We start from the raw sequence: 27,206 nt of genomic DNA, 5'->3' as shown, positions 1-27,206 counted from the left end.
TATTTGGGGAGGAGCTTTGGAATGGTCCTCCAGGTCCCTGATATAAAGATTTTAGGCATGAATAAACCAGAGACTAAATTAATATAGATAATCATAAAATTTATTAGAAATTAGGTGGAATAAAATAATATTTAAATCTTTAATTTATAATTTCTTCATAAAATTCTCTATCCATGATTTCAATATCGGTATAATTGACCTTAACGACAAATAAATAATTTATATATTCTTTAATATAAAGTTTATCAAATTATGGTCTTATCTTGTTTATTTTTCAAAAATGTGCCGGTTCACTCCAATACTCGTGCGATTTGAAAAAAACATTTCTTAATGTTTGGTTTCAAAAATAAGATATCAAAAAAAATTAAAATGTCATTGGCGTTAATTAAGAGATAGCTCGATCCCCCCTACCTAATTTATTTTAAAAAATGGCATTGCAACTCATTAAAACAGATATTTTCGAAATCATTTATTGAATTTACTTTCAAAAATTGAACATTTGAAATAAATTTTTCTAATGCAAAATAATAAAAAATGTATAAAAACTTGTTCAAATGCTTTAGGATTATTTTTGAATTTTTCTTTATAAACATCGGGTGGGATTTTTTTGAAAGCCTCGTCTGTCGGGGCGAAAAGCGTTAAATGTGTACTAGATTGGAATAAAATCCTTTGAACTTCAGGATTATCATTTAGTAATCTTCTGAGCTCCCTGTTTTAGTAAATTTTTTTTGGTATTTTCAAAATTATTTAAAGACTTTTTTTTATAAAAATTATTTTAAGACTTTTTTTTATAAAAATTATTTTAAGACTTTTTTTTATAAAAATTATTTACAAATATTTGCTATACCTTAAAAAAAGATACGCATAATATATTGTGTTCCAAACGTAATAAAAAGAAAATTATTTTATATAACTTTTAAAGAAACACAAGTGAAAAAATGTCGTATATTTTCTCAGAATAAAAGCTGAAATTATAAGAGGAAAAAAATCTTTAAACTGTAAGAAAAATGTTGAATGCTGAGAATTATTTTTAATGCCCAGTTTATAAATTATACTAAGAAAAAAATTAAATTGTTCAGGTTAAATAATAAAAAGCGATTTAAATATTATCTTTCTAAGAAATTCAAATAAAATTCCTTATTAAGTGGCGCAATATTCTTGGATTTTTTTTAAAAAAAATGAGATAAAATAATTTCTTAGATTTTAGTATAAATGTCTATTTTTTGAGCAATTAAAAAATTCTTGTTTCACTTTTGAGTCTGAGTAAAATAATTAAATATTTGAAACACTTGAACTCAATAAAATGCTTATTATTCAGATTTTTAAGCTTTGAAAAAACTTTTTCACAAAAATAAAAATAGGAATGGGATGATTAAAAATTTGGTTTACTTCATACAAATGATAATACATACCTCAAATCAGGATGACCATTAACAAAATCTATCATACTCCTATGAACGAACGCCAGAACGTTATCTATTATGTGAACTACTCCGTTTGCCAGGGGAATATCTGGCGTTTCTATCTTGGCATACACGCTTCCCTCCATTATACCGTCGTGAATGGTTCTCGATTCGCTCACAACATGATCTGGACAAGACAAATTTTGAGATGGTAGAGCAGGATATATATATTCTTATATAAATATTAACTTATGATTTGAAAAAAACTTTCCCAATTTATGAGAATCTAAAAAAACGATTATGGCATAGGGGCCAACAGAGACTTTTTTCAAGAAAGATTAAAAATATTGATTTCTCCTGAAGAGGTCTAAAAAAAATTCTAAAGGTTAATATAATGCAAAGTTTTAATAAAAAGTTAGAAAATGTATTATCTTATTTTGTAAATTAATTTTTGATAGGGAGGGAAAATATAGATTACCTTGTCATTAGGTGCTTTAAAGAAACTAAATAATTGGAAATAACTTGCGCCAAGAAGAAATAAAATTAGAACTAATTTAAGATAATACAATTATCAGGTAGAGAAAATTTTTTTTCAAATAAAAGATATTTTAAGAAATAAATTTGACGGATAATTTTATGTAAAATAAAAGATTTTTAACATTAAAAAATATAAATAATCAAGTGTTCCCGTTAACAAAGTAAAATAATGTGGAATGAGATGATAAATTTCATAAAAGGTTTTCCAAAAAGATAAACAATCAACCAAATATAATCGAAACAAAATAAATTAAAGGTAAAAAGAAAACATTAAATTTTACATTCTAAAGGCAAATAGTCATAAGAATTTGCTTGAAATCCACTTGGCATGTAAAGAGGATTGTTCATAGAATTATCGTAACCTGGGGCATATTGCTGCAATCTATCGTTATATTGATTGCTGGTCTCTGCGCCATATGATTGATAATGTGGTCTGTTTTGCCCAAAGTTTTGTCTCTTAGAAGATAAATTAAATTAATATTTTATATATTCATGTTATTACTAACTTATATTGATATCAGTGCCTCCAACATCTTATTTCACTCAATTCAATCTATTAAATATTGTATAATATTTCTTCAATATCTCTTTCTTGATGATCCTCGTTTTAGTTTTTCTCATTTTTAACTATCTGCTATATTCACACTAAAAATCTTAATCTTCTGTACAAGATAGCCCTTTAGAACACATACCTTTAAGATGTGAAGTAGGGTGTTGCAGGGCTTATACGCTACTTAAGACAATGTCGATATTACGCCTTATCCGCATCTACCACCTGTCAAAATTTGCAAAACAGGAAATTTAAAACAAAACTATCCTTACTCTCCCTTCAATTATATTCAAAAACCACAACTGGAAAAAAACTAACATTAAAAAAATATATTTTAAATATTAATAAAGTATTTTTAAACAGAGCTATCAACTCTATAAGACAACTGTCTCAATCCTTGGCTTGGAGTAATAGCTGCTCCAGATGATCGGCGATCAGAGATTAAACTAGGATATTCTCTTGCATTCCTATTTTCTCCATAGTTAGTCAACGTTCGTTTTTTATTCCTATTTTCATTATCTGACTCGTTTAAAAAGGAATCCTTTGAAGGATCTAAAATGGAGCGATAATTTCTATTGCGCTGTTGAGATTGAGGTGCCAAAATTGAACCACCATAGCCTAAATTTTGATTTGTCCTGAAAGATAAAAAGAATTTTGTATTACAATGTATTTTTATTTTATCTCGCCTTACCTCATGTCATAAATGTCTCTAAAATTTAAAATATATTATAATAGGTAATTTTGGGGGTTATTTAAAATCTTTGCTCCTCATTTAGTAATGAATATTACTAAAAGTTACTCTATTTTCCTATTAATACTATTTTTCTATAACAAATCTAGCATATATAAAATATTTATATCTGTATAATTTGTTTGTCTAGTTATCCTAAACTTAGATTATTTTAGTTAAAAAACAAAAATTGATTTTTTTAATTTTTATTTAATTTGGGTAAGAAAATTTATAGTAAATTTTTAATCAAAAAAGGTTGTCTCCCTCGATTCAAATCATAGCCCTAAATATATTCTTGAATATTATGTTATTTCATTCATAATTTAGTAGAGCCCTGCATAGACAAGTCGAACTCTATTTGGTCTTAATGAACACAAACAAAGTTAGGGCAAAATAAATTAGATGCGGGGCTCTTAGAATTTAATAAGTAATTATGTTATAATAATATTATACAAAATATATACCTATACGAATTATCCTGAGAATTCGGATATGGTTGAAGGTTGTATCTTAAATTATTTAGTGTTTTAGGCATGCAAAATGGGTGAAAACCATGAGAGATAAGAATATAGTTAAATCAAGAAATGTGTAATTATTTAGAAAAACCTAAAAAAATAAATTTTATGAACATTGTAAAAAAAACAGGAGAAGACTAGATAACAATATGGAAGCAAAAAATAGGTAAATCTAACCTATTTAGATTCAGATCGAAAGGCCGAGGCGTTAAAGAGTCCTGAAATCGTGTACTGTATATCCCTTGACTACCTTGTCTATCATTATTTTGTGGATTATTGAAATGGGATTGACCATTATGTAAGTTAGGATTAGCGTTTAGCGAAGGAGAATTAATCGGGAATGGGTTATAACTTCTATCAGCATTGCACATAGCGGGATTTCCGTATTTAGGATCGCAAGCAGAATTGAAAGAAGCAGGAGGCAGCCAGGGAAGAGGGGATCCTCCTATTAGCCTGGGTTGTACGTAAAGCTTTAGCTGACCAGACAGTTGTCCTAAACCTGTTAGGAATAGCTCCCCTGCAGCCATTTGTCTAGTAAATAAAACCTTTCCTGGTATAATGTGGGCTTGAAATAACTAAAAGTTCGTAAATTTTTGAATGATATATTTAAAATAATTAATATAATTTCTAGTTAAATCAGTTTTGCCACTACTATACTTTGAAAATTTATTTAGAAATATTGTGATGATATTTTTTCTGTTATTAAGTTTTCTTTCATAATATATATATACATTTTATAATTACAGTTAATTTAATTTTACTTTATAATTTTTGTCAAATTTTTTTGCCTAGCTAGGCCTGTTTTAATTTTCTAAAAAATTCCGATCCGGCCTGTATTTCGGTTCGGTTGAGCTTTGCAGATTAATGTATAGTATTCATATAATTTATTGTAAAAAAATTTCTATATAACAGGGCTAGAAATTGATGAATATAATTATAGACAATTCACTATTAGCACCAAAAAAATGCCTCTCCTAATTATACATTATAAATTCGAATCCTTAACCTGAACAGAACTTCAACCTTTATGATTTTTTTTCCTGGAAACCTTATCCGAACTTATACATCGAAATGTTCGATACTCTGCTACTAACTACTTAAAAAAATGAACATAACGAAAATTACAAATGTAGTTAAATACTGCCCAACTCAGCATACACATATCTCTATTTATTTTTAACATGGGCTATTATATAGCATAAAATCCTGGCTGTATTACAAGTCAAAAGATTTTCTTTGGATTTTATGAATTTTAAAACATGATATAAGTTAGAAATTTATAAAGATGGGATTCATATTATAGTGACCATTTTTCTATCAAGTATAAATAAAAATTTATTTTGGAGATTTTGAATGCAAATTTAATATTCGTTAATAACCCTGCTATAGAAGTTAGGATTAGTACCACCTGGTAACCCACGAAAAGCTTTGTTACTGGGCAAAAAAACTGTGAATTGAGTATCCTCCCTCTCCAGTGCGTTTAGAATTGAATCATAGATACCCAAGCCATTCAAAATTCTAAATTATTATGAATAAGTAAGGTTTCTATATAAATTTAATTTATATTATCTAATAAAATAACAAAACCATCATATTCTATCTTAAGAGGATATTTGTCTTAATAAAATCTATAAAAATTAAGTATATATATATACGATAGATCGGAAAATTTTCCATCTTCCATAAATCTTCTAACGGTTGATGTATTTCCCAATGGGTACAAAATCCTATCCACCTTGTGAACTATTCCATTGCCTCTTGGGATACCAAAATTAATTATTTTTGCCGAATTGACGTAGCAGTCCTAAATTTTAATTGAAAGCTATAAATATGATTTTTAACTATTACATTTTCTAGTTATATTTTAAAATTGGCATTGTATTTTAAAAATATAATAAACAATCCATAAGAAATTATATCGAAATTAAGTGGAGCCTTATTTTGAGCTTTCTCCCATTTGTTTAATATTGTAGGTTCTTTAGAAAAAAATAGAATATCTTAAAATAAACAAAGTTAGATTATGGAAATAGAACACTCTAATAGTAGTGCTAAATTAAGTTATTTGATATTAATTAAGTAATAATTCTTACAGATTGAAGTGTTTTTCATATAATGTATTTTAAATGGTAACGTGCAAATTCATTATTTTAGAAAATGCCACTTCTCTTTAAAAAACAAAGGGGTTTTTATAAAAAAAACAATGCCAAACGCTCCTGCTTACTTTATAAGCATTATAATACTAAATTTAATTTTGATTTTTTTTTAAATCTTGAAATCCGTTTTACTTTTTCTTATCATAAGCATTAAACGACTGCTTTTTATGGTCTTGAACTAGAAAACCTAATTAAGAATATCTTATACAATACACAAGTCTTTTCGGCCCTTAAACCTTCTACTTATTTAACGTTATCTTTAGTGCCCCCCTTATTAATCAGGCCAAAAATGAAAAATACTTAAGTGGCTATCTTATAAAATTTAATATTTATTCAAGATTGGTTCTATCTCTATTTTGATAGAAATAGGGATGAGACTCGATTTTTATATTTCATGAATTTTCTTAATATATAAAGGTTCATTAAAATTCTATTTTAGATCTTTTCCTAGTTATATCATGAGCTCAAATTTTTAAAATAATGAAATCCCAATTTTCATAATCTCTTTACTTTGAAATTATAAAAAAAGGAAATAGAAAATTACACAAATCAAGAGAAGATATAGAAACTCAACGGTGGTTAGTGGCTATATTTATACTAACTAATAATTCTGCCAATATTTTTGTATAAAATTAAATGGCCAGTATTCTTTTTAAAATCGTTACAGATAATAATTATCATATTGCTCAGTTAAAATTTGTTGGAATTTATATTCTTATTTTAAATAATAACAAATATTATATTATATTTTTAGTAATAGTTTAAATATATTGAGATAAAATTAACCTTATAATTATAAATTAGTATAATATTAGTTTAAGTAAGGGAAAATTAATATAATATTATTAAATTAAGTAAGCGAAAATTAGTGAATTCCTCATCCAAAAATCGCCATTGGCATTGCTTTGGTGGCCACTGATACTCTCGACTTCTGCGCATCTATACTAGCGTTTCTGTTTTTGTCATTAATTTTTGCTGCCTTTTAACGGCTGAGATCCAAGTTCCTTTTTAACGCCAACGTTATAATTGGGGACTAAATAACCTAAGCGTTTCCCAGATGTTCAATCAGGGGGTCTCGGTCATTGAAAGTATAAAGCTGAGATGATTGTACTATATTATATTAAGAGCCAGTCTCTTATGTAGGTAGTATCCCTTACTATTGGAATCCTCGGACCTAACAGAAATCCGGCGCCTAAACTTTTTTAAAAAGACCAGGGTATGAGAGCCAAACGATTATATGTGTTTTCATTATTGGTAAATATTATTACCAAGAGAATAAATTTATTATTTTAATTAATTTATCAGCCAAATTTTAATAAGCTACCAATCGGCCTATCTCAATTTATTTTTAAATCTAACCCTAGTAATAGTCTAACATTATCCCACATCAAGTCAGAATATCAATAAGTAAAATTAGAGGTCTAAAAAAACAAAAAAAAACATTTTTTTTTCCAAGCAATAACGACATTTTATTCAATTATCAATTAGTAATGCTGATCTATAAAAATAATAAAATACAAAATAAATTTAATGTTAATATTAGCTTTGGCGAATGATAATCGCAGCCGCTTTGCACTGTTTTTACATAAATTTGTATAGTTAATTTTCTTTAACTTCTTTTTGGACAAAGGTTTCTTTTCTTCTCTACTTTAAATGCTCCCGTATAGGTTTAAAAAAGCCTCATTTATAGGTACAAGTAACTGAGGCCTGTCCAAGAATATTGGATGGCCCCACTCATAAGAAACCTCATCTGGGTTGATAAGTTTAGCTCTGTTGTAATTCACAACGATGCACTTTGTTTTAATATAATGAAAAATTATTTTCATACCGATCCAAAAATTTTATTTTGTACTTGTCAAAATAATTAAATTTTATATGCCAAGTTTTAAATATAATATACTACCTATATTCTTTGTTATTATTTATCCTATTATACATAGATTGGTCATCACTCACAGATAAAAAAAAACTCAATTGGTAGCCATTATAATTCGCCCTATATATATATTTTAACGAATCGTGGGTCATTTATATATGTCTCTTTGATAAGACTTCGACGGGGCAGACTATTATGGCGCGTAATTGTTTATTTATTTGCCTAATATTACCTGAATAGTCTATGATTTATACTGACCCATTTAGTATTAAATATTGGTTGATTTAATATATCGCCTTATCTATAATATAATATATATTCGAAAACGTAATTTGAATTTCCAGGATACGATTGGTGCCCAATGCCCAAATTCCCAAATCCTCCAATATTTCTGGTATCCTGGGTCGGCTCGTATTGAATATTAGGTCCCCCACTTTGATACATGTTAGGGTTTTGGTTTATCTGAGGATTATTGTAACCACCACCGTAAGGAGGTATATTGAAGAACAAATGAGAGTTGTCTAACAGGTTTTCGGTATTTTTAAAGAATAGATTGTATTTGGGGGCTACGTTTACCCAAACTTTACCCCATCCGAATGTCTCGTAAGACCGATTTCCAGAACTTAAAATATTTTCTTTTGTTAAAACCCTCTTGACTTTTATTTTTTTGAAAATAATAATATATAAAATTAGTAATATTAGGTAATATGTATATATTTTTGTTTGTGAATAGGGTATAAAATAATTAAATGACAAAACAAGCAACCGATAAAATAATATAATATATATTAATAATTAAAGATAAAATACTTATGTGATATTTGAGGAAATAGTTGTCGACCCTGAGATTTGGCCAGAATCTGAGGGCTATTGCGAAGGCTTGATTCGTGGGCGCTATTACAGTATACTGAATGTAAGGGTCATTAAAATCTTTTAATATTCCTTCGTAGTCGACGTACGCTTTAAACTGATATTTTAATACAAACTTTATATGGCAGCTATCTATAATAGAATTAATCTCGACATCATGCCTACTAATTAGTGATCTACATAGGGCCCAATGTTTCAAGCTCGGTCCAAAATTTCTTTAAAAAAACTTGTTTGACCCCTTATTCTATAAACAAAAAAATACTGCCGTTTTGTTTCTTTTAAAAATTTTAAAATATATCTATTTTATTTTAAAATTTAAACCCGGCCTGGCCCGGCCCAAATTTTTTAAAAAAATATTAGGCCCGACTTAACTCATTCCTTTAAAAAAAATGGGCTAAGTAAAACTTGTCTTGTGCGTCCTTAAAATGACAAATGAACATAATTCATTCATTATCACCGAGGTGTTGATTTTTCCTTTTTTAAAATATATTTATTTATCCTCCCTAAATAATATTAATATATTTTTTTAAACGATAATTGTCTAAATATAAATATTAAAGCACCTGTTGCATTACTTCATCACATTAATTGCCCTAAAGAAATAATTGTAGAATTGTTTATGTTTTGAATATTTCAACAATTATGTGTTAATAAAAAAAATAATAGGTGATATTTGTATGACGTTAATATATAACTATATTTTCTTACCTTTAGGATGGGTCATTATGTTTTGAATTTTTTATTGCTAAAGAAACGAATTAAATTTTTTAATAAGGTATTATTATAATATTAGAAATTCTCTACTCCTCGATATAAATTATTAGGCCTCCTTTTAAAAAAGGCTCATATGCCTAATATTCTAGAACCATGCAATTTTTGAACAGATGATGGCCTATTACCCGATGGCCTGATCACGATCCTCTGAGCAGATCCCTTATTTGGGAAAATATATGTGTCTCATCTTTCCCCACTAATATAAATAGCAACCTAATTGTTCTAACAGAGAGTAAAAAAAATCAATAAATAAGCAATTTTATATTCTCGCCAATTGCAACTTCTACCAAAGGATAGTTTGCTTCTATCACCTTATATTTTTTCTAAAAATTTGCTCAAAATTCAAGTTATAAACAATTGAATCTAGGTAATTATTTATTCCTTAGCCAAAACATGCAACTAAATATTTTTAAATATAAGTATTGTTCCTTTTTAAGAACATAAAATTATCTTGGTTAGTAATTTTATATAGCTTCATGTAATGCTTTTTAGTAGTGTTGTTAAACGGCTCATTTTGAGCCGATTTTTTAAAACGGCTAACTCAATATTGTAACCAGAATAATATTACCTATTGAGATTTCGATGATATTTGTCAAGACCTTTGTTCCTTCTATAACCAAAATCTTCAGGCTTGCATAATATTTTTCTGGATGAAATAATGAGTTAGCCGTTTTTAAAAATCTGCTCAAAACGAGCCGTTTAACAACACTATTTTTTGGTTATATACAACATTCTTATATATTTTACCAAAAAAATATAACCATTCTCTCCTTCAATTCTAATAATATTATTAGAGATGTACTCTTTAATAAATATTAATATTTATTACTATGATTTAGTTTCTAAAAAATACAATATAATTAGCAGAGGCAGCCTGTCACAAATGAAGATTGGGAATCATAAATGATGGCATATAACAGAGACATGCAGAGGTACCATTTTCATGGCCCTGGACGGATTTTTTTTTTTTCAAAAAATTTTTTAGACCCAGGTTTTATATTTTTAGGCTCGAATTTTTAATTTTTATAGCTAATAATGGCGATTTAAATTATTTGGTTTTAAAATATACGGCTGCTGGTATATAACATATGGTAATAGATGATCACAAATGGTAAAAAAAATTAAAAATGGAATAAGTTTTTTATAATGGGTGAATATTAAAACTAATTGTTATTGTAGCGTTGTTAAAATGCACTTTATATATTTTTTAAAATAAAAACTAACCCTATTTAAAATTTTGATAGAAACGGGCCAATATATACATGAACAGGGGTGGGAGTAAAAAATATTTGATGGGTAGGAGGGTACATTTCAGACGTGTTGCCTCCATTTTCTCTCTTATGTATACGCTGAATCAGGCGAGTTCTGAAATTTTGTTTTTCAATTACATTTGGTGTGGTAAATTAAAAGAAAAATAAGAAAATTATCATTATAATTTGGCCGCTAAGTTAAAAAAATATTAAACTATTTCACCATTTTGTTTTGGATTTTTATTATTTTTAAAAATCAATATTCAAAAAATAATATTTTGGATATTTTTTTTATAATTTCTAAAATGAGAAAATTTTAAAATCTAATAATTATCATTAGATTTCACGAGGGTACGGAAGTGCAAATATGCGCTACGAGCACGCCTTACATTCCATTTGAATGCCATTTTAAAAAATATAAAGCGTTCCTAAAATTAGAGGCTGCGGAAAAAAATCTTAACAATTTTTATGATTAATTAAAGACAGGCAATTTTTAATATTAATTTAAAATACGAAACATGCATAGTTTCGTTAAAATATTCATTTCCAATAGTTTTTCTTGAATATTAGTGAATGGAGGTTTTAAAAATCATGTCCATAATTAACGTAATAATTTAAAAAAATATATATTGTACTTTTATCAATGAGCTAAAGATTTTTGTTTGTATTTTAGAGATAATTATTTTTAAATATTTACCCCTAGACAAAATATCGCAAGGAAAAGTTATTCTAACCCCATTCCATCAATCCATTAACAACAAAAATATTTAAATGTAGTTTTCTCAAATTTCACTTTTCATTTATGTGTTTTCTTATAAAACCTTAAACTAAAATCATAGAATTTTCCAAACTAGTATAATATAATTTTTAAAACCTTAAACTAAAATCCTAGAATTTTCCAAACTAGTATAATATAATTTTTATTATTATCTTGTAAGTTATAATATTATAATATAATATAAGTTCCCTTTTAATAATTTATTTAATATTAAATCTTATATTTTAACGCAATTTTTCGAAAAGAAACGAGTAATGCGTTATTTTTTATAGTAACTTTTTACATATTTGTTACTTTAAAAAATCTTATGAAAAATGATAAAATGCTCAAAATTGTTTTTTTATTATATTAAAAAAAATAATTAATTAAAGAATTTAATAATTAATCTCAACCGAGTTTTCCGATCAAACCAATCTAACAAAATTTTTATGCTAGTTTTTTTTGTATTTAAATATTCACGAACTAATTTTTTCCCAAATTTTATCCAGAATCAAGGTATTTATTGAAAGTTCGAATAGCGATGAATAGTTACTTCTAAAAAAATAATGAGTAAATTCCTTATACTTCTTTAAAGTAACGTAAAAACAATTCATACTTTTTGGGAAAGTTTACCGCATTGGATTAACTTTGTTAAAGTAACTAAACTTTTGAAAATTGAGTTAGTTTAATAGTTATTTTTTGGAATCCAACAACAAAAATAACTAGTTACTTTTGAAATATATTAGATATTTTATTATTTATATAATTTCACATATTTTGAAATTATTGTTTAATAGTTTTCATTGGCGTAATATTTACCTATTATTTTCAAATTTCTAGTGGCGTAATGTTTATCTACAATTTCCATATTTCTAGTCAAATAATAATTTTTCTGATACTCTTTGTCTAACAGGGAGAAAGAAAGTGCAAGCTTGTCCAACGAGATGGAGTCTCCGTCATCAAGCAGTAACAGCTTTTATGAAGTTAGAAGAACCGATTATTAATGCTATTACTGAAATATCACAATGGCCTGAAAGAAATATTTCCTCAGAAGCAAGAAAATTATTGGATTCAATACTTATTTCAATTTTTTTTTCTCATTAGAATGTATTATTTAATTATACAACTATTTTATGTAATACTTTTTTTCAAAAACATGGCATTGACTTGATTAAGAAGATGAGAATAGCGGAGAGCATTTTATTAGAACTCAAGGAAATTAGGGCTAAAGTTGATGAAGAATTTCAATTTTATATGTTAATGTTGAGTCAAAAGGAGAGCTATACGTGTTTAATATTTGTCTCACTCTATTTGCTGCAAGGCAAGCTCATCGTCAAAACATTAGTATAAGATTAGTAGAAAAATATTATAAAACTATAATCCAAATAAATGAATGATTTTTAATTCATCATGCAGCACTTACCAATCTGCAGATATTACTTCCACAAAAGCCTTCCCAATCTTTTTCAGATGGTGATAGAAAAAAAATAATATTTGTTTATTGCCTTATTAGCTGAATAACTATGTTTAAAAGATTAACTAAGATATAGTCCCAAAAAATGCTATGGATGCTTTGTATAATTAGATTTTATTCCCAATGTATTAAAATGATTATATATATATATATATTAGTAACTCTTCCCATTAGTAAACTAATGAGAGAACATTCTCTTTTTTAAGAAGAATAACAGAGCCCTGCAGAGATACAATTTGCAGGACAAGGCCTGGATTTTTTTTCGGCCCGGCCCGGGTTTTTTTAAAGAAATTTTCAGGCTTGACCCGGCTTTTTTTAAATTAAATTTTTCAGGCCGGGCCCGGATATTTTAAAATAAATTATATTTATTTTAGATTTTTATAGCTAATTTCAAATATTTGATTTTAAAATATATAGCCGGGCCCGGATAATTTTTTTTAAAAAATCAGGCCCGTCCCGGGTGTTTTTTTTAAAAAATTTCGGGCCCTGCCCGGGTGTATTTAAAAAATTAAAATACGCTCCGGCCTGGGAACTGGGTCTGCAGTTCTCTGAAAACATACCTAAGAAGTACAACTTCTGAAAGTGGATTGAATGGTTTGGATCTTTTAAATATTTATAGGCATTTGAAGCCAAGTAAGGATGAGTAATTGAAAAATTAGCTCAATCCCAACGAAGATTGGATTTTACATTGTAAATATAATACAAAATAAAATTATTCCTAAGAAACATTTTGTGTATTAATATTTCTATTTCCAACATTAAAATTTTTTACTTTATATATAAATTTTAAAGGCTTAAAAATTTCAAATTTCTATTTTGGGTCATTTAAATGATTCAGATGGTGGTTATATTCACTTTATATTTTTTAATTCACATTTATTTTATAGTTTTTTATGTGCCGGTTTATATATATAATTTTTTTATAATTCATATAATTTAAAATTGTGTATTAGAAATAGTTATTAGCCCTAATAAATTTATGCTTGATATTTTTAAATAACAATAATATTTCTTAAAAGAATTTATTATCCCCCCCCCAGACCAAATTCCTGCGTACGCGCCTGGGTGCTCTTTTAATAGATTTTTCAAATCCATATAGCTAATTTTCAGAGAGAAAGGCATAAGCAAAAATTGCGATATTATAGGATTAATTTAAGAATTTTTTCCCCCTTTAGAACTCAATAGGGATTTTTATGGGTGATTTTTTTTATTTATATGGTATCTTATGTCTCCCCTCCCTTCATAGATATGTTATATTAAAAATGTAAGTATATCACTAGTATTGTTAAAAAGCCCGATTTGGGTCGATATTTCAATACGGCCCGATTAAAAATTTAGCTAAAATAAAATTATGCAAAAATCGAGATTTGGTAAATAGGTGGTCAAGCATTTCTGTCAGCTATAAGCAACTTTAGGCTTACATAATGTTATTTTAGTTATAATCTTAATCGGGTCGTTTTTTAAAATCGTCCCGAATCGGGGGTTTTAACAACACTATTTACCACCATATAACATTAGTTTCTTTATTTTAGTTAAAGTTAAAATGTATGATTAGGAAATTTTAAGATAATAAAATTTAAAAATTGCTATGCAACATAATTTAAATATTTGGTTTAGAAGGTGGGAAATTTTTAATGTAATATTTATCATCAGTTGGCGGGAAAGTTTTTTTAAATTATTTCTTATCCAGTATTTATATATAAAACATGGAAAAAAATGTATTCTTTCTATATGTGTGGAACGAAGGTACAATTCATACATTTTATGTTAATAATAATTTTCAATCTTTTAAAACACACTAATTTAATGTAAATAAAAAATTATAATTTTTTTATCGTCACCTTAGATAATTCAGGATCATTGGCAATAATGTCATAAACAGTTCCACCATAGTTTCCTGGACCAGGGTTGAATGGAATGGGTGGTGAATAGATGTTCGGAGGATCTTTAGGCACGTATCTTTTACGAATATTTCCGATCGTTTCTATTGACCCATCATTAGTTTGATTATTGGGATAATTTTTATATAGAATATCAATTTGGCCACAAGTTTTAGAGGAGAATAAGAATATTGGAATGTATAATAAGCAAATCATTAACGGTTTTGGCTTTATATTCATTTTATGTCTATAGTGAGAAATCACAGTTTACAATGTTTAAATAAGAAGTGCTCCTTTTAAACAAACTTTAAGATTCATTGGAATGTTTATGACTAGAATTATTCCTATATTATTATATACAATTATCAACAAAGAATTTTTATTTATTAATACTTTTTAAAATAAAATGTTGTTTTGTTTTATTTAAAACTATTATTTTTTTAAAAAAAGGAGATTTTTTTGTAAAATTAAAATTTCAGAAAAATATGATTTTTTTTAAATGAAGAAAATATCGTTTACCTGTTCATTTTTTTCGTTGTTATTTATTATTTACAGGTATTTACGAATATACAGGTAAAAATTGTATAAATTTTATTTTAATTTATGCTAAAATGAAAATAAATAAAAAACTATAATAAATAAATGCTTTTATTTATTTATTAAAATCTAGGAATTTATTTATAACATTATTAATATCTATCACATTACTGTTCAAATAAATCATAAAAATATATAAACAGACTTATTTTTATTATATTATATAATTTTACATGGAAAAATACAATTAGTTCTTTTGTCAAAATATTTTCGCCCCAAATCCTTTTTCAATTTAGTCCCCCTTCTTCCTAGCAATCAATCTATTATCTATAATTGTATTTTAAAATATTTTATATTTGAACTTAAATAGAAGAAAGAATTGTATTAATTTACAAGTACTCTTTATTAAGAATTTTCAATCTGATTCTTTTAAATGAATGGAATTTAGTTATACAGGGTGCTTAGAATTATAATACGAAAATAGTTTAAATATAAAATCAGATTGCACAAGGGCACATTGGGATATGGTAAATAATTAAAATCATGAGTAAAATCCTAGATATGATACATTGCTATACTGCTAATAGAGTATGAGAGTAACTTTATATGCTAGCATTTTCCTATGACTAACATGTTTATTTTTTTTATAATATATGTAGAACGTTCTCTGCCTATTTAAATGGCGGAGAAGCTCGCAGGTTCATATCCAGGTTGAGGCTCATCTGTTACATGGTCTGATCCCCGGTGTTAGACAATTTTATCTGAAACTAACTATTTGGATGTATAAGCCTAACAAAGAGGTTCGCGATAAAAGGCTAGAGAGATATCGGCCAAAGTTAAATAATATTTAGTTTAATAAAATTTGGGTGTTGTTGGGCCTATAGCTTCCGAATATGAGATGTTAAGTGATTATCCTAAGAACATTATTACTAATTCGAGTCATTCCAAGTTAGTCCATTTATCAGATTTATTTGAAGCAACCCTAAATAAATTGTCACAAGAAAATTGTGATTTCAAATGGATTGTAATAGGATATGTTTCTTCATTAAGATCTTGTAGAAAATAGTTTTTTAACAGTTAAGGTTTTTATTGTTGAAGAGAAATCTTTAAAAAAATAGAAGAAAGTAATAAAATTTGAAGAAAACTGATCAGCCCCCCCCCCCCCCCACCATTACGCTCTATTATTTAAAAAGAAGTGGTTCTGTCTCAATCAAATTATTGAATTTATGACCTAAGTATAAGGAATAAAAATATATACGGTATTAGTAAAAGGAGTGAGTTGATTTAAAATAAACAATGTAACAAATTATAAATTATAAGCCCGAACCCTTAAAACATCGTATTTTTTGTAATATTTATCAGATGAGTCAAAAATATATTAGTACTGGGATGTAAAAATGAAGAAAGAAGTGAAATTAAAAAAAAATTATAAAATAAACCATTATTTTAAAATATGATCAATTGCCAATTAGTGAAATATAGTTAATCGCTTAATTGTCATATTGTGGCATAGTCCTCTTTAATTAGTCTACACATATATTACTTATTCTATATATTTTTTATAAGAATTGTATTAATTTATGTAATAGATAAAATGAGACATAATAAACTGTTCCGTTCCTATTCAATAAAAATAAAATGTAATAAATACAAGCAAAAATATAATAATTTGTTTAACAAGATTTTTATTCAAATTTTTTTTTAAATTTAATCATTATTTAAATCACGATTTAAATAATTTGAATCATGTTATACCAATTTTCGAATAAATTCTTATGATTTAAATCAATATGGATATTTAGCACAGAAACCTTTATGGGCCGGGCCGGACCGCATGCCCATACCCAGCCCATGGGTCGGGTATGAACCTAATATCATATTTTCTAGCGAGTCTGGGCCGGGGTTTTAAAAAAATCTTTTTAATGGGTTGGGCTTGAGCCTAAAATTATTAAATTTAAATTTAGATTATTTAAAACAGTTGCTAATTTAATGAAATATTGCCTTTTCTTCTAATAATAATAAATTTCAGTATTGTATGCAAAATGATTGCCCAAGTATATTTAAATATTGTTAATTTTCATTAAATAAAAAAAAAAAAATTTTTGTATATGGGCTTGGGCCGGGCTTGGGATTTTTTTAAGATTAAATATGAGCCGGGCTTGGGCAAAAAAATTTTTTTACTGAGGGCCTGGGTTGGGCTTGATCAAAAAATTAAGGCTCATGAAGGTCTCTGATTTAGCATTCGTTTTTGATTAATTGTATAATATTTTAAAAAATTACATAATTGACATGTGTAGTCAAATGGCCATTCTTGTTTGATAAGGACCTTATATGAGGTTTAATAAAGTTCAATTTTAAATATAAATATATATGTATAAACATCTTGATAAATCTTGAATACGTTATACTGATATCTCTTGATTAATGGCATTATTACGCAATTATTATTATCAAAGTTTTCTCTAAGTTAATGATAAAACAAGTTTACGAATTTCTTGTCAAATATAAGAATAGAAACCAATATTTCCTAATTGCTTAGGAATAGAAACTAGAATCCGTTTCAAAATATGCAGGAAAAATTTACATGTAAGCGCTTATATTATTTCAGATTTTAAATATTGTTGAAATATTATTCTATGGGATTATTGGGTGTATTCAATTATCTATGGTTAATAAATAATAACGCATGTGTTTAATCTTTTAGTGTTACATTGTATTTTTTTTACATTTTCAGCGTTAATAAAAAATAACGATATCCATGTATTATGTTTACCATAATATTATATAAATGTTTTCACACCTCTAATACTCAACTTTCAATCAACCATATCAATCAATCCATCTCTAAACTGTATCTAATCTCTCCAATTAGAAGGAAGATTGAATCGAAAAGCAGACAAGATCTAAATTATGTATATAGTCAAGGTAAGCATCACGTCACATTTCTATATATTATATCACGTCATCAATAAATTTTTAATAACCACTCACATACCTAACCATCTCCCTTCACTTACTTGACACATGATGGCTTAAGACCTGATGGTTTGACAACCATCCCATGGGCCCCCAGTAAATCTTTAATATGGGGATATACTTCTATCTCTTCATACCCTTCAAACACTAAAATCGCTCACCCAAACTAACCAAAAAAATAATGAAAACATAAGAATCTTAACAATTTTATTTTCATTTTAATAGTCATATCAACTATCGACACTTTTTCGCCTATAACATTTAGTTTTTAAAAAGTCTTGGCGGTAAAATTAGGCAATTCACTAAAGGGAAAGAATTTTAATATATTAGACAAAAAATACAAATCAAAATTCATGAATTTAAATGGTTCCTTTTTGGGAACACAGTTGTTAAATCCATAAATTTTTAATATTACTTTTTAATTTTATTTTAATAGGGTTTTTTTATATATGATATTTTTATATATAATTTAAAATGAAGATATTTTAAAAAAATTACAATAAAAGAGGTTGTATAGATATTTTAAATTATAGCAGATATATTTAATGAAGTTTTATGTTTTTTTTATTTTTTAAAACTTCATTAATGGGTTTTCACTTATAATTTCTCATTATTCGCGTATCGTAATTTAATACAAATTATGGCTAATGAATAAATGAAAATAAGAATTTTCAATATTTAACAGTTTACCCATAACAGCTTTACCCCAAGGTGATATCTATTTTACAATTACGTGACTTGTAGTTAAGTTATAAACTTTCAATGATATATTATAGTTAAGACTTTAAGAGAGATATATAGAATATTTAAATCATCAAAATATACTAAAGGGTCATTTTTATAATTTATGGATAAAAAACGGTGTTTTTTCTAAATATGTCAAACCAGGAAGTTTTTCTAAAGGCAGGACATAGTTAATAAATTATATATATAAAACACATCACTAGACCAAATTTAAGGTTAATATACTAAAGAGTTAAGTTATCTGCACTGTTACCTGTAATCGTTGTAAGCATTTTTTTATATTTATCTTAAGAATCTTAAATAATATATAAAAATTAATGCTTAAGCCCCATTCTATCAGATGTGTAAGTATTATACAAGATCAACTAGTATTTTTTTTATTAATTTATGTCGCGAGTGAGGACTTGTGACATGTCAGGCTAATGCTGGTATGACTATTTATAGCATAAAAATTTATTAATCATTTTTAATTTTTAGCGCTTTTCTTAAATCCTAGTAAGGATATTATATCATTTAAATATATTTATTTTTATATGATCTTATATGGTAATTTTTCTATCATATCCAACCTTAATTTTTAATATAAAATATCAAAAACATTTTTTAAGTGCCTTTTATATTAAAAGCGGAACCATATCAAATATTATATGAAGAAATATCTTTTTATTTTCAAGAACCGGAAATAAATTTATCTTTTGAAAAAATAAAGAAACCCTGTGCCCTTATTTTTAGTCTAAATTCCAAATGTATTTTGATTAAATACCATTTGTAATACTGGAAAATCTTTTTTTCTAATTTTTTTTTAAGTTGCAGTTAATGTTGTTAAACAACCCGTTTAAAATTTTTGCCAAGATAATATATATAAGCCCCGAGATTTGGTATATAGAGGTCTAAACTCTTCTGCCATCTATAAGCAAATTCTCCAGGCTTATATAATATTTTGGTTAAATCTTAATTGGGCCGTTTTAAAAAATCAGCACGTTTCATTATATAAATAAAGAAAATTCAATACCTTTTAAGAAAATTTATCTAGTGTTTAAAATAGGCTCATTGTTAAGTCGTGTGTTAAAAAAATCTGTTAAACCTTGAGGATGAGTTACATTTTTTGAGGTAGGCGAAAAGCAGAGGATGACGTGATAGTGTTATGGTAAAAATACGGTTAGTCGTGAGAAACTAGGCTTAAATAACGCAATTTCGGAACATTTTTGGTGTCAATTAGAAATTTGCATGGCTCGGGCTAAAAATTTCAAGGCCCTTGAAGGTTGCGAAAGTAATGTTTACTCAAAATTTTGTAGGAAAAGATTTAAACATAGAAGAATGTTAATTACTGATTTTATCCTTCACATTTTTTTTCTAGACTGGACAATTAAAAAGAAATTTAAAGTAATGAGCCTTTAATGTTTATATGAAGTTTGTACATCCTTTTTTCCAAGCCCAATGCATTATTATGCTAAATCACCAATTTAAACTTAAAAAGTAAAATGGAATCATTATTAGAACAAAGCATAATTTATATTATTTCAACATGAGACACATTTAAAATAAAGCTTGTATAAAAATAAAATAGTTTGTAAAATGTTTTTAAATATTGTTATTTTTAAACATTAAAATTTATGTGTATAAATATATATATAAAAAAATACAAAATACAATTTTAAAAAATTCAAAAATAAATTTAAATCTCATTCTGGTTCTGATCCTTCTTTAGCTGATCTGGCTCCATCTTTAACTGCACTGGTTCATTTTTTGATTGCCTTAATTGTGCATCTATAATCATGTCTTCAATTGTAAGTATTTCATTCAAAGCCTTTGGTTCTTTTTCTATGATAAACTTTTTCAATCTTTTGGTCATTTCATTAGCTTCTTTGAATGTTATGACATAGTTTTGAGAATTTGAGCTGAAACCATTTTCTTCACCATCAATACCATTAGAGTTTATGTTTGTTGAATCATTAGATTTTTGGATTAAGTTTATCACATTATTTTCATCTTTGATACTTTGCTGGGCAGTATTTAGGGTCTTATTAAAATTCTCAAAATATTGCAAAAAAAGTTTTGATTCTGTAGGAGTTAATGTCAAATTATTATTAATACTATTAGTAGTGGTATCTTCATTTGCTACAATATCTTTTTTTGCAGGGTAATTTTCATGTATAATTCCAGACTTAACAAAACATTCATTGATGGTTTCAGGATTAATGCTTCTAACAGCCTCGGATATACATTGAATTGCATCTAAAAGATAATCATTTTTGCTATAAGTATCAGATTTTTCTTTTTCAATTAACCTAAATATATATAAATTTTAGATAAATATTATAAATTAAAACTTTTTTGTCAAATTATTGTATATTAATCTGAAATTTTGGAAAACACCTTTGTTTAATGGCTGTATGAATGTTTTTTTGGAAGGTATAAATATTATTTTGATATTGGAAAAATCAGTATTAAGATTTGATGGCTTTTTTGTTAAAAACATTAATACATTTCTATTTTCTTCTTTAAATCTCTCATTACAATAATTTAACCATTCTTCATATATTCTAGATAACATAGATGTTTTATTATTTGTTCTCCATAATACAGGTAATTGACTTATATCAAATTGAGGACATGTTTTACCAACAACTAAGGGCTTTAAAATATTTCCTTCCATGCTAATAGCCAAAATGACACAAAATTTTTCAATAAATTTGTTTGCTAAAAATGTAATATTATAGATATAAAATGTAATATAATTTTCTAACCAGCTTGAATATCATTTACTGGTATATCTTTAGGATGTGTTTTAAAATATAGTAGAGTATCATCTGCATTAAATATATCTTGTGCTGTGTAGCATTTAATTAATTCATGCATATTTGATTTAAATTCATTAGTTTCTTTTAAATCAATGGGAGATACTTCTTTAATTGTAGAATTTGAAAAACTGATATTGTGTCTATTTTTAAAGGAATCAAGCCATCCATTTGATGCCTGAAATTTTGCTTGTCCCAATTGTTGAGCAAATTTAAGAGCAGCATTTTTTAAAACTGGCCCTGATATCACAATATCTTGGCTTTTAGCTTTTTCATAGAATTTCCAGGTATAATCATTAATCTGTTCGTTTTCAGATGATTTATATTTTCGTTTTCTATGGCTTGGCAAAATACCTTCTTCAAATCCTTTAATAATATCATCTTTATTTTTCTTGATATTGTGTACAGTTCCATGTCCTATTAAAAATTTTCTTGCACATGCTCTTTGAGAATGATTTTGAAGATATTTAATAACTTCTAATTTTTCACAAAAAGTCAATTGATGATGATGGTATTTTTTAGTTTTTGTCATAGTGGGCATAGTTGAGACAATCAGATGTGCATACGAATGAACACATACTGAATGTTTTTTAAATTATAAATATATATAACCAAAAAATAATAATACACATTGTTACCATTTAGATAGATCTGCATGAAAATATTACATTCTTATACATACTTTTAATTATATTAGTATTTGAAATTATAAACAAAAGATATGATATATAAAACCCCAGCTCACTTAATTTTATCCTAACTGATCCAACAGAAATAAAATTACTCGTTAGTTAATTTTACAATAAAGCTCAAAAGAAGACGGGGGAGGAGGTGAGAGAATTTGCCTTGATATATAATTTCTGGGGTCAGCTTATAGTGGCCAAGGCGGGGTAAAAAGTTAGAGGTATTAACGTATCGCTTTTTTAATTCTACTAATTTTTAAATATAACAAAGAACTTTGTAAAACCATTATAACTCCTTGAGTAATTTAACATAACTTTAATTTTCATAACTTTTAAAATTCATTCACTTATTTACTACGATCTAAATTGATAAAAATCCATATGGAAGATGAAAGTATTGTAGTTGATTACTAAATTAATATAAAAGAAGGATACATATTATGATGGAGTATAATATTTTAGAAGAAAAACAAGTTTATTTATTAGAATTTATAAACAAATTTTTGATATGCTATTTACAAAACTTTAACTAAATTTATATAAAGCAATAATAATATAGTTCAAAGTGCTGATAATCTTAAAAATGTCAGTTAATATTATAAACTTGTAATAGTATAGTGTTCATTATCATTAGTTAATTAAATTATAATTTTATCAAATAAATTTAAAAATTTTATTTATAATTTGTAAGTAGAAATGTGAATAATTTAACAAATAATCGTTTTATTAATACAATAGAAAGAAATGAGATTTCAAACTACCCCAATAAAGAATTTTATCTTCGTCAGCAATTTCTCTCTTAATCTTCCGGTCCAATTTTTTAAACATTCTCTTCTAGGGGTGTTATATATCTTTTTAAATATTTTTTTTAAAACTTTTTATTATATAAAATATATATTTATTTTTTTATAATTTTTAATAAACCTTATTTGTTTTTTTTTTATATTAAACTGTATTTTATTTTTTGATTTTAATTAAAATTACAGAGGATTAAAAAATATATATTAAAATGGATATATTAAAAATTAAATATAAAAAAAAAGAAATATATATGATCTATGAAGACATTAAAAAAGACTATAAAAAAAAATATATGGGTTTAAAAAAAGGGGGGGGGGGTATATATCATCCAAGAGAAGAGTGAGTACTTAAAAAATTAGACCGGCAAATTTCTAGGGAAATCTGCTGTCGAAGGTAAAATCCTTCATTGGGGTCCCCTGAGATCTGTCTCATTTTTTTTCCTATAATTTTAATGAAATTGAGGGCCTCGTTTCCAAACATGCCTAGGGTATTGGTAACGATAGTAATGAACATAGTGTTGGCGAGGCAAGCGTATTTATTTTTTTTAAGGATTTCTGCCTTTTCGATAGCAGAAAATGAGAGGTTAGACTTGGCAGCAAAATCAACGCAAGTGTAACCCCATGTTAGCGGAAGACCATTAGACCAGGGTATGAGAGAAATACCATCCGGACGTATGGCGTATTCGTTTGAAAGACCCACTGATTCGAGGGTAGATGGGATATTGACTTTTTTGAGGGCGGCTAGTAAAATGTTATTGATAGATTTATGACGAGGTTGTCGTCCACGGGAGAACTTGCAGTGCAAGGGATGGTAAGCCTTCGATTCAATGGGCTGACCACAATCGATGCAGATGGAGGGAACTACGACATTACAGCCGAGGCGGAGGGCTATAGATATACGTAGCTGTTCGCCAGTCATGAGGAGACCAAGATTGGCGCTGGGGATGGCTTCCAACCATTCGTAGCCAGAATTTGCATTTAGTACCAAATTATTGGGATTTTCCTCAAAGGGCCTGTTCGAAATAAGATATTCAACGGAACGGGCGATCAGAGGAGCATCCCAGTCTTTTTGGGTACTGGAAGTGGGGCGGCTAAGGGTGGGAGAGCAGTTGTTGTCCCAAGAGGTGAGGGCCTGTTAGAGGTCAGTATCTGAAGGAGTAGATCCATTGTCGATAATAGATTGAGCAGCAAGACGAGATGAGATAAAGGCTGAGAGGGAAAGTTGTAAGGGGGATCGGATACCAATACCACCAGACTTGCATGGAAGGGTGGCCTGGAGCCAAGATGAATTGGAGAATTTAAGGTTTAATATGTTTTCTAGGAGATCCTTAATTTGGGTTTCGTGGGAAACTAGCAAATGGCTGCATTTGAAGATCGGTGAGGATCTCAGGGCATAGAGGATTTTGGGTATATTAAAATAGTTTTTGATTAAAAAAAAGGATTGATGAGCGGGTAGGTAATTAAAAAGTGAGTTTAGATTAGATAAATTGTCGAGGGATTTGTTTAAAAAAGTTTCGATTGCTTTTTCACCCCCTATCGGTGATCCAAGATGTGTCATCTCTTCTCTGTTGATGGCGAGGAATGTGGTTTCTGAAGGGATGGATGTTGTAGGGTTTAAGAAGCAAATCTCTCATTTGGGGAAGTTGAGAGATAATCCTGTTATATAAGAGAGATTTTCGATGATGGGGGGAATGGACATGACTGTGGAGAGGTTGCCTGAGACTATACCGTCATCGAGGTACCAGGAATTTATAGTGAGGTTAGATATAGATTGAATATCTAGGATTATCTTGTGTATCCCGATGCAAAAAAGGGCTGGGCCTAAGGGGTCTCCTTGTTGGATTCCCTCCTGAGATTTTATTATGTTGTTATTGTACTTTAAAAAAGTAGGGCTAGAGTAACTGTTGAGAATGTATGTAGAATATTGAGAATGTATGTAGAATATTGAGGATATTTGTGGCAAAACAAGGGAACGAAATATTGACGTTTGATTGTATTGAAAGCATTTTTGAAATCAAGTTTTAAAACGACATTGTCAGGAATATTATTTGAGAGGGTAATGCGAGCAAGATGGGCCGAAATTTCAGATCCTCCAGGTACACCAAACCCTAGCTGAAGTGGCGACAGGAATGAAGAAAGAGATTCCTTTATTCGTGAGGCAATGATCTTAGAGATAGTCCTTCTGAAGAACGACCCAACAGCAATTGGGCGGATACCTCCATCCTTTTTTTTTGAGGGCTATAAGGCGGGCACCAAAGAGAATAGGAATGATAGGTGGTGGGAGGGGCCCATTAAGAATTAAATTTAATAACCTGGTAAGGTTCTGCAAGAGGGTTTTGCATGATATGTTAGGTTTTAAAATGTCTTGGATAAAAATAGCACGAATGCCATCAAGGCCTCCAGAAGAGTCTCTTTTGAAAGATCTGACAGCTTTGATCGTCTCATCAGAGTTGATTTCAGAGGCTATATGATCGTTTTGGCTTGAGAAGGCAAATTCTGAATCACATGAAGGGTGTTTTAGAAGCAAGGCTTCTAGAGTGGACTCATTGTTTGGAGCTAAGAAATCTTCAGAAGTCATGACCCGAAGGGCTGAATTGATATTAAGGCTGTTTATTTTGTTTGAAACTATTTTAGCCTTATGGGCAATAGGGAGTGGATTGGATTGGTGGGTCTGAGGTGTAGGGGTTGGAATAGAGTCAGGTTTGAAAAGAGATATTGAAGTTTTAATGTGTTTAGATAATTGGATATTTTTATTATCGGGAATTTTAAGGGTGGAATTAGTAAAACTTAGTAAGTTTTTCCAATTTGATAGGTTTGCAGGATTGTTTACTGTTAATAGGATTAACTTGTTAAAGGATTCTGCAAAAGAATTGCGAGCACCACGCGGAATACGGGATATGGTGGAAACATTGGGTACTGATAAAAAATCATTGGCCCATGATTGTAAGTTGGGAGTTTGCTGACTAGGGGGCAAGTTGGTAGCAACAATAGGCAGGGGATGGCTTGCTAAATTTAATAGGCTGAATGGAGGAGGATCTGTAGGTGTTATGCATAGTAACCCTGAACCTAGGCATCTAGAGGATGGGGGGCCATGAACTTGAAACTTTCTAGCTTTGGTAATTTTAGTATATTTATGGCAAGAGGGGCATAAATTATGCATTTGGATTATAGTTGCCAAACTTATAATTGTTGTATTCTTGCTTCACATAGCTATTTAGGCATGTATTATCCATTAATTTTGGAATATATGTAGGAATAGTTATCAAAATTTTGCTTGACAAATATTAGGACAAGGACCACATGAACCATTTGTTTGTATTTTTGAGATTTTTGGTGATGGATTGTTAGATTATATGGGTTTTGTTGTAGATGAGTGCAGAATAATTATTTATTGTACCAGTGAGTGTTTACTTTTATTTCATTGAAAATGTTTTATAGCTCTGAAGATATTGATGTAGGTGGTGGGGGAAAATTAGAGGGTTTTAAAGTTGTAGAAGGGGTCAGAATAATTAAATATGTATAGTGCATGTAAGTGTTGTATTTTTATTTCCTTGATGTGTTGTAAATAGTTTCAATAAGAGTAAGCTTGTTATAAACTATGAAGTTATAGGTGCAGGAGGTATAGAAAAAATTAAATTTCAATCATTTATTTATTGTTTTTAAAAGGATTTCAATTGGAAATATGATAAGAACTTATTTGTATAGCTTTGATTCCATGAACAGCTGTAAGGATGGATGTATTTTTTTAAATATATTTTTGATTTGATATTTTTCATACTTGTATTTAATCTTTTTAAAATAAAAAATTTATGACTCGTAAATTGTAGAGTTAAATTAGACTATTTTAAATTAATATTATAATATATCTACAAAGAATTTCCAATGCTATTGAGATTGAA

General features: G+C 27.8%; 2 protein-coding genes across 2 annotated transcripts in view; both read right to left on the bottom strand.

Moving 5' to 3' along the window:
- Positions 1–15,029, bottom strand: part of LOC135931614 (uncharacterized) — a 28,180-nt gene extending 13,151 nt beyond the window's left edge. The window contains exons 1-11 of the mRNA XM_065468848.1: positions 14,731–15,029; positions 8,575–8,731; positions 8,092–8,420; positions 5,391–5,539; positions 5,115–5,253; positions 3,913–4,310; positions 3,685–3,729; positions 2,852–3,125; positions 2,222–2,396; positions 1,413–1,590; positions 547–709 (exon numbers count right to left, since the gene is read on the bottom strand). Coding sequence (XP_065324920.1) covers positions 547–709; positions 1,413–1,590; positions 2,222–2,396; positions 2,852–3,125; positions 3,685–3,729; positions 3,913–4,310; positions 5,115–5,253; positions 5,391–5,539; positions 8,092–8,420; positions 8,575–8,731; positions 14,731–15,009 — 2,286 coding nt within the window. The 5' untranslated portion in view covers positions 15,010–15,029. The remainder of the gene's footprint in view (positions 1–546; positions 710–1,412; positions 1,591–2,221; positions 2,397–2,851; positions 3,126–3,684; positions 3,730–3,912; positions 4,311–5,114; positions 5,254–5,390; positions 5,540–8,091; positions 8,421–8,574; positions 8,732–14,730) is intronic.
- A 5,502-nt stretch (positions 15,030–20,531) lies between these two features.
- Positions 20,532–22,400, bottom strand: LOC135931584 (tigger transposable element-derived protein 4-like). Its single transcript, XM_065468811.1, has 3 exons — positions 21,774–22,400; positions 21,357–21,726; positions 20,532–21,314 (listed from the first exon to the last, which is right to left on the bottom strand). The coding sequence occupies exons 1-3, from the start codon at positions 22,363–22,365 to the stop codon at positions 20,702–20,704; spliced, it is 1,575 nt and encodes a 524-aa protein (XP_065324883.1). The 5' UTR covers positions 22,366–22,400; the 3' UTR covers positions 20,532–20,701.
- Between the last annotated feature and the right edge of the window lie 4,806 nt (positions 22,401–27,206).

This window comes from Gordionus sp. m RMFG-2023, chromosome 1 (genome assembly GCF_954871325.1).
Source record: "Gordionus sp. m RMFG-2023 chromosome 1, tfGorSpeb1-WG-v2, whole genome shotgun sequence".
Lineage (NCBI taxonomy): Eukaryota > Metazoa > Nematomorpha > Gordioida > Chordodea > Parachordodidae > Gordionus > Gordionus sp. m RMFG-2023.
This window is presented reverse-complemented; position numbering and strand designations above follow the sequence as displayed.